This window comes from Ornithodoros turicata, chromosome 3 (assembly GCF_037126465.1).
Source record: "Ornithodoros turicata isolate Travis chromosome 3, ASM3712646v1, whole genome shotgun sequence".
Taxonomy (NCBI): Eukaryota; Metazoa; Arthropoda; class Arachnida; order Ixodida; family Argasidae; genus Ornithodoros; species Ornithodoros turicata.
This window is the reverse complement of record NC_088203.1, coordinates 84740421-84753714: the sequence shown is the minus strand read 5'-3', so window position 1 is coordinate 84753714 and position 13294 is coordinate 84740421. Positions and strand designations below refer to the sequence as shown.

Here is a 13294-nt window from a genome sequence, read left to right as displayed (position 1 = left end):
AAGTGCAAAGGACGATCCTCCTGTGATCTACAAATCTAATCATCAACAAGCAACCTAATCCAGCTTCTCCCCCCCCCCCCCCCCCTCCAGTCGACATTCAGGCGAAAAAGAGCAACATATTCTTCAACTAAACGAAATGGAGTAGCAGAACGCAATATGGCATCACCAAGCTCCAAAACGCAGCGACTTCCGTTACTTCCGCTAGTTAAAGTTCCGCGAAATATAGGCGACGCGAATGAAAAAGTGTGGGAACCGGAATTCGCGACGATATGAGTTCCACAAAGACAAATCGACACACTCAAAGACTTTTATTCTTACACTTCGTTCTTGTCAAACATTTTTATAGCTGAAACGCCACTTCAACGTTTATTCGCGTGGGGAATCACTTGGCATGCAGGTACCTGCTTTCAAAAAACCGGCACGTATGTCATTGTTACGGTATTTGAGTTCACTGTCTGTAAGCCTCTATGAGCCTACAGACATGTAGAGGTCGGCTAATTCTCGTTGTTTACTGTCGGCAGTGTCATGATCCCCCGACCTCCAAGATCCCGCGATTTCTGCTTCCACACGAATTCGCCCCGCCGAAACGCGCTTTAACACGAATCCGCGAATTATTAAGACCAAGAAATTAACCACTTTTACAGAAACCAACGCAGACGACAGAGCAGTGTCTTTCAAAGTTCCCATGCTGCTTTGCGCCGCGCGCTTGGTGGCGTGCGCATCTTTGAAAAATCGTCTATTTCTGCAATGCAATTGCTATCATTAATCTGTTCTCCCACACAATCAATCATTTTACACCTTTATTCACTCAAAACAGCCGTATTCTTATAAAAACACCCTTTTCTATCCAAATTGTAGCAACCAGTGTAAAAAGAGCATTACTGAAGGTTGTGGGAATCCTACTGCCCTCCAAGGGCAGGCGAGACCCACTCACCAGGACCACCGCCGGTTTCCCGGCCAAATAGTTGCCATACAAGAAATACAATGCAAACAGCAGTTTATTACATACCAAACAGACTGTCCCGTTCCGCACCGCCTAGCCTGCAAGCAGGAAAAAGTCCCTATCTCACACGCAGCATCCCACACACACATCACACACAGCATCCCATCCCATCCCATCCCATCACACGCCCTTCGAGGGCGCTGGCTTCGCGCACACAAAACAAGTCCAAACAATAAGACACGCCCCCGTACGGCGTCCGTGGCGAACGTACCTAGATCACGATAAGTTATCACAAAATTTCCCCACAAGGTGCAATATCAACATACACTAAATTTTATGCTATATGTCGATTATTAAGTGTGTAAAGTACGGTGTCGAAAGACGCGTATACACCTTTCTTACGCCCATTTGAACTAGGAATATGTGGTTTAAAATGGCGTTTTAATTCGTGAAACGAAAATTAAACTGGTTTCACACTTCCACTCTGCAGTAATTCACATTAAAAACAATAACTTGAGTTAAAAACACAGTATTTGACAGGGAGGGATGTCAGGAATTTAGGTGGTATTCTTTACTGGTTCCAGGCGTACGTTTTAATTGCTAAGACGAATTCCCGTCACCGTTACAGACATTTTTCGCGCTACTACACTTAACGAACATGCCCCCAACAAATCGTATTTCAGTATATGATCCATCCGATACGCCAATATAGGCTACCTATATATAGTATAGTATAGGTCTCTTCAAGCTTCAGCACTCACGCTTACGATACCTTCCGAGGCGTGCCTGTGACGCATTGCGCTCCGGGTTAGGATGTACGATGGAACCACGGTTGCAAGTCTACCGTGTTCAGGGTGGTGCTTGCCATAGACGCAATTACGTCGAACTCTATGCCTCGGTATGCGGCCGTGGGAGCGTATATTACACTGGCCCTGTGAGGGTGAGTATTTGCCACAAAACAACTCTATCCTGAAAAGTCTTCTCAATAGAATACTCCCCTTTTAACGCCGTTTTTGTTTTTGAACACCCATTATAAGAGTGTTTTATGAGGATTACACCTAATTAAAGTGTGTTTTAGATAACAGCCTTGATTCGGGCGTAAAGGCAACACGAAAAAGGTGTGCGCCATGGGACAACCATTTACACCAAAAAAGTTTACTGTGCATCCCTTTGTTTTACACAGTTCTTTGCTTTCGTTCGTGCCTAGAGCAAGAAATGTGTAATGTTGCAGGTGTACCGTACCAAGACCAACGACAAGGAAGCAGGCTTGTACAAGATATTCAGAAAAAGTATTTAAGTTAAGTTACTGAGTACGAGGCAAAAAAGTAACTGAGTAGAGCACTAAAAACTCAATCTCGGAAGCATTTTGAGATATAGTATTCAATACTCTTTAAGTAACTAGATACTTCGAAGATACTTTGACGTCATAGTTAGAATTCGCTATCAAAGAAATACGAAGAGCATGAAGTTGAAAATAGCATTGCCAAAAAGCTTTATGGGCTCGTGGGACCAACTGCTTTTCAAAATCACCATCCCATAGCCTGGCCCGGTATTCTTTAAACATATTACCGCCATACTAAAAAGGCACTACGCACTCTAAGAAAAAAAGGAGTAAAATGGGGAGTAATTGCAGCTTCTAGTCCCCTAGACTGCAGTTACTCCCAATTTTAGTCCCCTAACCCCGGCATTTACTTCCCTAAGGACTGCAAATTGTCACTGAACTTCACAAATGGTCTTCCTAATGCAACAGCCTACGTAAATATGTGCTCTTCATCAATCTGTTGGCATAAGGCTGCATAACTTAGCCAACTTAGCTATTTTCTACCCACACAGAGTAAGAAACAGTTAGCGCTTCTTTCTTCGTAAACTGTGCCCCATGTATTTCGGAAGATTTTATATCACTCGATATATAACGGTTGACGGTTTGATTCCATTTATTTTCATGCATGCACACAAATTTCGTGCATGGGACTCTTAGAACAGAACGTGAAATGTAGTCTCCACTCTGTGACGTTCATTTACTCCCAAAAGGGCCTATTTTTTGTGGCAATGCATTTAGACCCCCAAATGAGTAAAATTACTATTTTTTCTTAGAGTGAGGATGTGAAACGACATTATTCACTGCCTTTTCCCCTTCGTTGTTGTTTTAACCTCACAAAGATATATTAAAATTTTACTTTCGGTCTTGGCGCATTCTGGTCTTAGTTACCGCTGCGCCATTAAACCTTATCATCATCATCCGCATACCCTTCGACAGACGTAGCGCATTATGGTCGTAGTTACCGCTGCGCCATTAAACTTTGTCATCATCATCCGCATACCCTTGCACAGACTTTGCGCATTATGGTCGTAGTTACCGCTGCGCCATTAAACCTTGTCATCACCATCCGCATACCCTTGCACAGACTTTGCGCATTATGGTCGTAGTTACCGCTGCGCCATTAAACATTATCATCATCATCCGCATACCCTTCCACAGGCTTTGCGCATTATGGTCGTAGTTACCGTTGCGCCATTAAACCTTATCATCATCATCCGCATACCCTTCTACAGACTTTGCGCATTATGGTCGTAGTTACCGCTGCGCCATTAAACCTTATCATCATCATCCGCATACCCGTCTACAGACCTAGCGCATTATGGTCTTAGTTACCGCTGCGCCATTAAACATTATCATCATTATCCGCATACCCTTCCACAGGCTTTGCGCATTATCGTCGTAGTTACCGCTGCGCCATTAAACCTTATCATCATCATTTGCATACCCTTCCACAGACTTTGCGCATTATGATCGTAGTTGCCGCTGCGCCATTAAACCTTATGATCATCATCCGCATATCCTTCCACAGAATTTGCGCATTATGGTCGTAGTTACCGCTGCGCCATTAAACCTTATCATCATCATTTGCATACCCTTCCACAGACTTTGCGCATTATGGTCGTAGTTACCGCTGCGCCATTAACCCTTTCAATCATGCAATACATGAAACACTTAAAAAATTATGAACATGGCTGCGCATGTTCTAGGGGGCATATGTACTAGAAAAAATGCAGCGGTGCCATCATTATTTATGTAATTGAAGAAATCCATCGCGTCCTCATTTGTACACATCGTGATCCTACACCACTGAATGAGACAGACAACAATGTGTTTATTTCACAATGTATCTCGAGTAAATTTGTGCGTGAAGCTGTGTTTCTTACAAGCAAAGCATCCTATTTAACGTGGAAATTGAAAAAGCAGTCATTTGTAGCTGTCAAGCACAAGAAGACACGGCATTTCCTGCAACGCACACGGGATTTCGAGTTGCACTGCTCTCTTCGGCAGCGTTGAGGAAAAGATGCAGAAACATGCTGCGGCCAATGCTCTCTGCCGTCATAGCGAACAGCGTTTGGGGGCATAGGATCAGCATTATGTGCAGTTCGTGGTGCCTTCTGTGCTGCGTTTTCTAGGCTTGGTCTGCCTCTCTTCTTTTCCGTTCCTTTGTTGCACATGATGAGGCTGAGAGCAACGTCTGTTTGGAACTGCATCATGTCTTTCATGCTTTTCCTGGGAAGGCCTTCTGAGCTGGCATCTCTCAGATACTCAAGCCACGAATTGGCTAGTCCAAATGACACAAAATGTGACATCATTCTTACCGGCCATTTCACAGTCTTTGCCCTGATAGGGTACAACGACATAACAAAATCGAGTTTGTCCACACCACCCATGTGACGGTTGTACTCCAGGATAGCCTGCGGACATTCAAGGTCCACGTGCTCCTTTGTTGATGAACTCCATTTCTTTGCAACCCCTGGACTGCCAACTCCCACTTGCGTGGAAGCAACAGTGACAAGGCTGTTATCTTTCCACCTCACCAGAACCACGTCCCCTTCTTCGGTAACCTTGCTCTGTGACGTACCTCGTTCCATAATCTTCATCTCTTTTTCGCCCATGAGCTTGCAACCTTGCAGTCTGTTTGACCGTATGGTTCCTGTGGCCAGGATGCCGATTTGTTTGAGTTCACGAAGGAGAAGAACGGATGTGAAGTAATTGTCGAAGAAGCATTTGAAGTTGGCATTCAAAGGAAGGTGTTGCACCAATCTCATCACAACTGACCCTCCAAGTCCAAGATGGGAATGTTTAGGATCGATGCCAGTGCCCTTCCCTTGGTACACCTCGAAATCATGTGCAAGGCCATCACTGCTGCACCTCACAAAGACCTTCACTCCCACAGGGTTTGGCTTGCTCTTGATCACTTGTTTCGCAGCAACTCTTCCTTGAAATGGCACCATTTGCTCATCAATGCTCTGGTGCTCGAGCACCTCCAGTTGGAGACACCTGTTCCTGACTGCCTCCAAAAGTGGTCGCACCTTCCAGAATTTATCTGGACTCGACTTGTCTCGGTCAGCATTTTGATCCGTTATATGCAGTGCACTGCGCAGCCTGAAAAACCTGTTCACAGGCATGGCGTCGGCGATTGCCGGTACCCTTGTTCCACCTTGCCAATACATTCTGATCCTCGGGAATTTCAGAACTCCCATGTACATAAGCATACCAAAGAAAACCTTGATTTCCTCTGTAGAGCAAGCGAGCTGACTTCCTGTTTTCTGAAGTGCATAGATGTTAGTAAATTTTGCAAGATCACTGAAGACTGTGTCTGTGAAGTACCGCATGAAATATGTTAGCGGTTCCTCTGGGCTGCTTCCGTCACGTGGCCTGTACGTACACTCTGTACCGATTGGCTGGAACGGCTTTGTGGACCACTTCACTTGTACTTTCTGCTTCTTAGTGGGCGGTTCGTCATCGTCTGGAATCTCTTGTTCGACTGTCACATCCTGCCTGTGATGCCCAGAATCTTGCTGCAGGGCTCCCTAAAATTTCACAAATGCTTTAGCATATACCAAGAAGTGAGCGCAGATTTCATTCTCACCAGGACAGATCTCTCTCTTTCGTTGATCTCGTCATCGGAAAGATCCGCCTCTGACTCATCCCCGTTGGTGATGGAGTCGAAAATCTGTTCGGCCGCAGATTTCTGCAATCTGCGCCTAGTTCTGCCATGGTTTTCAACATCTGAAGAGGTAATATTACACAGTTAGCCGACATCACAAGTGCAATCCAAAAGGACAACCGCATGCCCAAAATTTGGCGACACCACGAAGCGCGATCAAAAAGGACCTTTGGAACCACGTTGTGCACAAATGTACACGCTCGCGAAAACGCTGTCGTTGTTGATCGGCCACCAGTGCTGCCGATGATTTTACCACATATATCTCGTCATTTATCTTTTATGAATCAATCTACAACAAAACAATTGTCAGAGAAGCTGTTATACTGCTCCAGATGACAAAATTCTGCAAGCACTTACTCTGCGCACCGTAGAAGAAGGAGGCATCCATTTTCTTCTTCCTTTCAACAACGTAGTTGGCCCGGGAATCACGAGCTGGCAGCACTATCGGCACAAGTAGAGTTTACGGATGGACACGGCATGCCTGGATCGCGTAAATAATACGCGGAGGCCCAGGCGCGGCGTTTGAAAAGTGGCGTGTACAAATGTATCTATAGGGACCGTGCGACACCTACAGGGGGCGCGCTGCTCCGTCGCGACAGCGCCGCCAGTGGCGGTCTTGGACGTATCCGACGTGATACCACGCCGCCCGTTCTATGCATTCTCAAGTGGAACCGTAGCTTGCGTGGCGACCTCCGTAATTAGAAGGGCTAATTTTTGAAGTGCAAATAATGTGGAACCTTTCTGGGGCGCGAACGAAGAGAATGGAGACAAACTGCGCAGAAGCAACCACCGTATTTATAATGCATCTAACAGTACGGAAACAGCCACTCGCGTCTGCCCGGTCAAAACACCTGTTAGTGATACGTCGAGAGGATGGTTATTTGACTCCTCACAAAATGGCTTGCAAGCGAAGGTTATATACGTGTATTCCTCTGACTCCAGCCATTTGTAATATGTTTTTGACTGAGTCTTGTATTCCTTTCGTCGTCTTTGCACACACATAGCTTCGTCACTGAAATTTACATCGTGCGTCCGTTTTATCCATACAAATAAACACGTGGGGTCACAACTTATTGCCTGAACTTGTACTGCAGTTTTTCCAGTATCTTCAGATACAATAACTCTAAAGAGATCCTCAAAGAAGAAAGTATATGAGTTTTTACCTCGGCTACCCCCGTAAGCTTGCGGGACGACAGCTGTGAAATGGTCGGTGAGTAAATACTAAACCTTTTGGACAACATAGAACTTCTGTTCTCACTGTGAGACTCGTCATACCGAGAGCAATATCGGCTCTGGGCACTGGCGATGAAACACCTCAATCATTATCTCGAAATAGGTTGCCGTTTGGTCGGTGCATATGATGGTGATACAGTATCCAGCGGCGTTTCACCGTCACGAAAGTGGCAACTGTAAATCATTGATCATTTTGCAGGTCCTCATTCAGTTTCATTGAAACTAGAACAAAAGAAATAGAATATATTCGCTCATGTTGTGCACACCTCATGCAATGGCCGAACGCGCGTCACAAACGCTATTCGCTGCGAGTCTAGTGACCTCGGTGGTATTGGAAGCGTAGAAATCACGAGAAATGAAACATCTGGTCCCTAATGAAGAGTTCTTTTAGGTGCTGGCACAGTTAGCGATGCTGTGGCAAAAAAGATACCCGCACTTCACATGTAAACAAAGCTGGCTACCCGGCGGCTATCACGCAAGGTACTTTCTCCGGAGGCCGCATCGCGGCGCCACCAGTTTGTCGCACAGTCCCTATCGTGAGCGAAAGGGACCTTATCATCACCGCCCGCATACCCTTCCACAGACTTGGCGCATTATGGTCATAGTTACCGCTGGGCCAATAAAACACGAATCATCGTCATCATCGCATGCTCTTCAGGACAACACATCGCCTCATGCATGCTCTCAAAGGCGAGGTGCTGCACGCTACCCCTTCCCAGAGTCCTTCCCAAGAGGAGCGCGGATGTCCCGAATATCTCAGGGCTTAAAGCGTATGTACAGCGCAAGGCGCATTGGCGAGACAAAAGAGAATCTTGGCCTCAGTGTCACGCACAGAGAAATACCTTCAAGGTAGCTTGGAAAATGAGTAGAAGTTACTGAGAAAAACAAAAAGTAATTCAAGTTAGATTACTAAATACTGACCTTTGAAAGTATTTTGGAAATACCAAGTGACTCGCAAAAGTAGTTAAGATACGTAGCTTAAATACTGTACTGAAGTTACTGTGGAAGTCTGCAAAGAAGTGATAAGTACGGTGCTTCCCGCAGCACAATCCTGCAATCAAGTTCCCATTTCTTTTTGCCGCGGTATCTATTCATGGAGCTCTAGTGAAGTAGATGTCTTCCATGTTTCGCTTCTGTTTCTTATAGTTACGCAACTGTTAGGAATTCGGTATTCTGTGAAAAAATCCGAGCTTCTAAAACTGCGGTGGATTTTGAAACCATTCCACAGCTGTTCAGCAGTGTTAGGTCGTCTTCCGGATTCCGTATTTAAAAAGGGGTTTGATTTGGTGTGCCGAAAATAAACCGGATTTAAAGTGATTTGATTTGCTCGAATAAATTTAAATCCAGACTTGATTTAGGAGTTCATTTAGCCTCTTCTGCACAATGCGGATTTGATTTAAATCCTATCTGTTTTCTCAAATCCCTAACAAGCAGCACCCAGAGGCCTATAGGCGCTTTGCGCACGCAACATGTACACATCACGTGCGAGCGAAAGGGACAGAGTGGACAGAGCGCGGTCGCCGCTTTGGATTGCTATCTGAACTACAGGTCCGCCAGAAGACGGGAGCAGAAGCACTTGGGGATAATAAGTAAAATCCCAACGTGTCGATGAATAATATGGCTGAGCCGACTACTCCATAATAGGTGGTTGTCACTAGAGCGCGGATAAAGACTTCATTACTCTTAGATTTCTGTTTTTGTTTTATTCTTCTGGCCATGGTTTCGTATCCGGACGATGAGAAAACGCTTTTGATTATAGTCTGGGACCGATCAGAAAGGGTTCTGGGGCACATAAATGGATGTTTGGCACGTTATTGTATATTTCGAATGAATATGCATCCATAGTGCACATTTTGCCATATTTTCGCATGGTCGGGTGCGAGAGCTTCCGTCTTGGTTTCTTTCATGGAAGGTTCTGCTGATTCCGGGTAGGTTTTGGGTCCTCCTTCGCAAACATTCCGATCAGCATCGAATATTTTTCATGTTTCAAAGGGATGTGGTGTTGAGCCTCTACCTTACAGCTCGGTGTTCCACGCTCACCCCCTCGCCTGGCGTTCGAGAACGTTCGCTCCGCGTGCTATGTCGACACGCCGTGTTTCACCTTCGCCACCTTCTTTACCGTTATGAAGACGGGTGGCATTTGCATTTTGACCCGTGGCGCAGTGCAGGACGCAAAGCCTTCGGCAACACGATTTGCATGTGTCGCGCAAGTCTTCTTCCGTGTGGGATCTCAAAGGGGCACTAAAACGTCGCACAAGCTCGCTTCAAATTACGTTACACGCTACGTTATTTTCGCACTTGTGGTGATTTGAAGCTTTGATTCCGTTATGAAGCTACACTCAGGATTACATCGGACTCTTTCATGCCTCATCACTAGGTGTGGTCGCTTCCGCTCGTGCATCGGTGCGTTTAGTCCATGCTGCGCGTACCACGCAATGGAGCAGTTCCGGCGAAGAACATAGTACGACTACAAAGCGGACCGGTATCGCTGTCCAAAGGACGCGAATATAATATTGCAGTCACTAGAACACTCGTGATTATTGTTGTGAGCTACAATTCAATAAAGTGGTATTGAAAAATGCAGCAATGTGGGTCATGCCGCGCATATACACACAACACTACGACCGGATCCGTTCCAAATCCACACGCACACGAGTAGTATACGTTGTGGTCCAGTAGACGGCAACCCCGGTAGGGCTGCTCCACCGTCGTGTCTGGGCCAGCTTCACTCGCGAATTTTTTCCCGCGCGCGCTGGATGTCGCGTGGGCGGAGGGCTGCGCGTGCGCTTACCGTCGTGCATTTTTCAGCCTGGGCCGACTTCGTTCGAAATTTTTTTCCGGGGGCGGTGGTGGCTCACATGCTAGCATCGACATGCACGTTGGCCCCCCCGCCAAGCGGTGCCATCGTCAGACCTGGGCCGACTTCACTCGCAACTTCCCCGCCTACAACAGCTGTGTGGTAGACAGTTTACATGCAAGTATAGACATGCACGCTGGCAACCCCGCCAAGTGATGCCACCATCACACCTGGGCCAACTTCATTCGCAATTTTTCTGCCTGGGCCGACTTCACTCACAAATTTTTTTTGTGCACAGTGGGTGGCACGTGGGCAGTTACTATGCAACTATGGACCATAGGTGGGGAGTAACGCGTTACAAAGTAGTGCGTTACCGGTAACACATTACATTCGAGTAATGAAATATGGTAGCACATTACATTTGGGAGAAAAGTAATGAGTAACGTAACATCATTACATTTTTACTAACTAACGGCGTTATGTGTTACTGCATGTTCGGGAACATTGCTTCATTGTCTAAACTTGAAAGCTTGAGCGAGGACCGTGCCTGCAAAATAGGGAAGTACCCCCGATTTTTTCTATTCATCTTCAACAATGACAAAAAGGCCACATCCGCACCCATGAAGAACGCAAAAGAGGGATTATTGACCTACCCTGGTTGAGATGTCACCTTTGTTTATCACCTCTATTTTTCACTCACTGTGGTATTTTTTGGACGAATGGGGCAAAAGCGACAGAAAAATAGCCTCTACCCTCTGAACAAGTAACAAAGTACCAAGAGATTGGCTGTTTGGATTTGTACTGTGTGAGATAAAAGGTCACCGTCTCTATCAACCTTGACAAGGAGCACTCACTGGTCATTAGGCGTCCTCTCAGCCAAACAGGCGAAGCTCACAAATGAAAATTTTGAACATCAACTACTTCTGCGTTGCAATAACTCTCTTTTTTACATTTTATAACTCTATTTTTACTCTCTCTGTGCCGTAAGCGGCGGCAAGGTTCAGAGTCACGCAGATGAGAATTAACCCATTTACGCAATCCTGAAATCTGTGATAGCATTTGAACCACACGGACTGAGAGACCTTTGTTAGCCCCAATAACGAAAAACACTTACACCTTTGCGCCGTTTAGGTGGATGTTCTTTCCCCGGTGTGGACAAGTATTGTGATGGTGCTACACCTTGATTCAGACGACACTGAGCTCGTTATCCAGTACGTTGAAGAGATTAAGCATACCCTTCGTAAATTCGATCATGCAAATGTCTGCTACAAACACGAGGCACCACATCGTCTTTCCACTCCGGCGGTCCGATTGCTTCGTGGCATCAAAAGCTGTCAGTCTCATCACTGGGAAGCATGAGACTTTGGATGCCAGGCGAATATTGACGTAGATTAGGGCAACCACCTATCCAACATCGTCCTGGCATGTCGACGAAAACCACAGGATGTGACTGTGATGGACTGCAACCATCGCGCGGAAGCTGAAGTCATGGAGATTTCCACTCCCGATGAACGCATACGCAGGACCCTACGGCGCATGCTCCTGGCGGGACACGGGAGCCGGCCGGGGTCCCGTCAATTGCTCGCTGTGTCTCCGCGGGAGACGGTTTCCGGCGCACACTTGAGGTCGAGAGAGGAGGTGAGAGAGGAGGAAACGGCAAAAACAAGAAAAACGCGTTCTCCAACCGGAAGTGACGAGCTCAGTGAGCAGCCCGCTGACCGCTGATAGTGCGCAGGCGCTGTGTAACTAAAATAGCAGACTCCACGGGTACGAAGAAGCTGCACTGCCTTTCCTGTGTGTAGTTAGCGGTGCTGATATGTGGATGTCTTTGCAGTTGGCGCGAACTGTTGCATGACGCAATGGGTTCAAGTGAGGTGGAAAATAAGGTTATGCGTATTGTAAAGAGATATATACGTACGTGCATGGCAAACGCAACTGCTTCAATAGGCTCTTTGCGGTTCTGATCTACAGTTCATGTTGTAGACTGTACTCCAAATAAATAAATAAGAGTCTGTTGTAGTTGAAGGGAAAACTGGATAAAGGACTTTACAAAGCAGAGATTCAATTAAATCAATCCACATTGTATGTTTTTGAGACGTGTACGGGATAGGTATGTCGGTATGTGTGCATTGCATATGACATAATCAAAGGAAGACTGTACCACTGTCGGAACGCCCATCTTTCCCCCATAGCTTTAGGTATGGTGTTTTGACGTTTCCCTGTTAAATCAACTAGTGTGCATTCTAACTTCCCTAAAATCTGTTGTCCACACCTTTTTCATCTCACTTCTATATGCATATAAGTATATATTTGAGGTATACAAATTGAAGGTATAAATCACGGCATCAACTCTCAGGGCATTCAATGGGAGCAAATTAGAGGCGAAAAGTGAGACTACGATCCTTTGCCACAAGGGTGAAAAGAAAGAAACGAAACGAAAACAGCAGCTAGCTGATCGTCGAATATAAATGCACAAGATACTTCTATACACAGACCAAGGAAGTGTAACATGAAGAATCCACGGTTAGGTCACTAGCAAATATGCGTGGGAGGCCCTCTAGCTTTGCTATGCCTGGGAGGGGACTCTTCGTTTTTATTGCCCTTTGAGGGTTCGCGTTCCCTTTTTCTTGCACAGTCCTTGGAATAAGGTACACTAAATCAATATAGTGCAGGGACAACGAGAGAAAAAACAGATAGTGGCTAGACGCAAGCAGTGACGCCCGTACAAGAGTTGCGCCGAAATGTATGCGTTGCTAACGCAAGCAAAAGTGTAGCCTCAACTGATGAATAGAACTAATAAAAACTGGCCTAGGCTGGTCTAGGTGGGCACGAGGGTGAAAATCGAGCACAAATAGTACGACACACAGGTGCAATTTCTCAAACACAAGTTCTGTCACGAACTCTCGCAGCATCGATACTCTACACACGCACAAAAAAACGCGAATACAGACCAGAAAACCCCAACACTCAAACACTCTCAAATCGACGAAAAACCTGAGACAAGGAGCAAAAAGGAACACACAGAACACGACGCAACAAACTCGGTATGTTGCCACGTCAGAATGCCGTCACTTCCGCTTGGAGACTTTGTACTGGGAACTTGCTGAAGAGGGCGTTGTTGGTTAGGTTAGAGGATATAAACCAAGTTTGATAATAAATCCTTGTTCGTCAGTCTGTGCCTGTGTGTTGTGTCGTCTGTTGACTTGTTCCCCGGCACGGGGGTTTTATCGCTTTTAAAGTATGCTGTACCGAACAGCCCAATTTTTAACCATTTTCAATTTCCGCTTGGAGAACGCGTGTTTTTTGTTTTTACTTTTTCCTCCTTTCACA

At 46.0% G+C, this 13294-nt stretch overlaps 1 protein-coding gene across 1 annotated transcript; it reads right to left on the bottom strand.

Moving 5' to 3' along the window:
- Positions 1 to 4159: 4159 nt before the first annotated feature.
- LOC135389724 (piggyBac transposable element-derived protein 3-like) lies at positions 4160 to 5392 on the bottom strand. Its single transcript, XM_064619756.1, has one exon. It carries the CDS (start codon positions 5390 to 5392, stop codon positions 4160 to 4162), a length of 1233 nt encoding a protein of 410 aa, XP_064475826.1.
- Between the last annotated feature and the right edge of the window lie 7902 nt (positions 5393 to 13294).